This window comes from Electrophorus electricus, chromosome 6 (genome assembly GCF_013358815.1).
Source record: "Electrophorus electricus isolate fEleEle1 chromosome 6, fEleEle1.pri, whole genome shotgun sequence".
Lineage (NCBI taxonomy): Eukaryota > Metazoa > Chordata > Actinopteri > Gymnotiformes > Gymnotidae > Electrophorus > Electrophorus electricus.
Window position 1 is genome coordinate 2052925 of NC_049540.1, and position 1875 is coordinate 2054799.

The following is a 1875-nucleotide window of genomic DNA, read 5'->3' on the forward strand; positions in this document are numbered from 1 at the left end:
CCTTCACGAGCACTCAGTGTAAGTAATCTCACACATGAATGACAAACACTTAATATAGCTAGTTAATCCCAAACTAACATGCTCCCATTCCCATTTTAACCCATGCCTAATCCTAATCCTAACCTATCCTTAATCCTAACTTTAACCCAGCACTAATTCTAAACCTAACCAGACCTAATCCTGAAAAAATCTAGCCCTAATTCTGATATTAATAACCTTATTAATGATACTGGTACTCCATAGATATTTACACGTTACTTAAATGGTGACCATCTACATGCATATTTACTGGGATTTAATGCTGTCTATGCCCGGGGCGTCTCTCCTGTGACCAGACGTTGTCCTCCTCTGTGTCTCTGTCTCTTCCTGAGGCGTGTGATGGGCGACTGGAGTTCCCTGGGGAAGCTGTTGGAGAATGCCCAGGAGCACTCAACCGTAGTGGGCAAGGTCTGGCTGTCCGTCCTCTTCATCTTCCGCATCCTGGTGCTGGGTGCGGCGGCGGAGAAGGTGTGGGGCGACGAGCAGTCCGGCTTCACCTGCGACACCAAGCAGCCCGGCTGCCAGAACGTGTGCTACGACAAGACCTTCCCCATCTCGCACATCCGCTTCTGGGTCATGCAGATCATCTTCGTGTCCGTGCCCACGCTCATCTACCTGGGCCATATCCTCCACCTGGTGCGGATGGAGGAGAAGCAGAAGCAGGCAGAGCAGGACCATGCCTCCGCCTCCGCCGACAAGCAGGCGCTGCTCGGCGGGAAGGTCCGGAAGGCTCCGGTCCGCGACGAGTGGGGGAAGATCCGCCTGCAGGGGGCGCTACTGCGCACGTACGTGCTAAACATCATCTTCAAGACGTTGCTGGAGGTGGCCTTCCTGCTGGCCCAGTACTTCCTGTACGGCTTCGAGCTGAAGCCCATGTACACGTGTAGCAGCTGGCCTTGCCCGAACACGGTCAACTGCTACATCTCACGCCCCACCGAGAAGACCGTCTTCATCCTGTTCATGCTGGCCGTGGCGTGCGTCTCGCTCCTGCTCAATCTGGTGGAGATGTATCACCTGGGCTTCACCAAGTGCCGCCAGGGCCTGAGGTATCGCCGGTCCCGCTCGCTCTCCGACTCCAAAGCCCCCAGCGAGGAAGCCGTGGTGCCCTTCGTGGCGGGTTACCCATACTTCCCCGCCCACGCCCCGCCCCCTGCCCCCTACCCGCCTGAGCACCAGTACAAGCTGACGGAGCCCGGCGGGGCCTTCCCCACCCTCGGTGGCCGCTCCGCCCACAGCCAGAACCGGGAGAACCTCGCCGTGGAGTGTGGCGGCAAGACAGACACCCTGGAGACCAAGCCTGTCAGCATGGAAACCAGATCCGACCCCGCCGAAAACCGGGTAAAGAAAACCTCTTGCTCTGCCCCTGGTTCCCCGTACAATCAACGAAGACCGAGCCACGGTAGTCGCTATAGCAACAACAAGACCAGACTAGACGACCTGAAAATCTGAGCGGACAAAAGACCAGGCTAGATGATTACTGAAGCAGGGTCTCACCTTTAAAGAACTGAACACAAGTCTGTGTCACACACACACACACACACACAGAAACACACACTGTGTCTCAGTGGGTCTTATAGTTCCTTATAAAAACACTGAAAAATCTGTTAAGGACCATTAACCGTGAGACATGAGACAAGATTGATATGAAATGCTGCTTTTCCATGCTGAAGGGACCGATAAGTCTGTCTACACGACTCCAGCGCAGGAACCCGGTGTGTGTGAGGGGTTGGGTTAGCATAACGACACTGAGAGGGAGTCAAACAGTGCTGGAGTCATGGTTATCCATCCGTGTTAGCCTTACTGCTAAAGCACCAGAGCTTCTAAACATTCTAGAGC

The 1875-nt window shown here is 54.7% G+C and overlaps 1 protein-coding gene across 1 annotated transcript; it reads left to right on the top strand.

Annotated features, from left to right (window-relative positions):
• Window positions 1-206: 206 nt before the first annotated feature.
• cx39.9 (connexin 39.9) lies at window positions 207-1488 on the top strand. Its single transcript, XM_027033081.2, has one exon. The coding sequence runs from the start codon at window positions 379-381 to the stop codon at window positions 1486-1488; it is 1110 nt and encodes a 369-aa protein (XP_026888882.2). The 5' UTR covers window positions 207-378.
• Window positions 1489-1875: the final 387 nt, after the last annotated feature.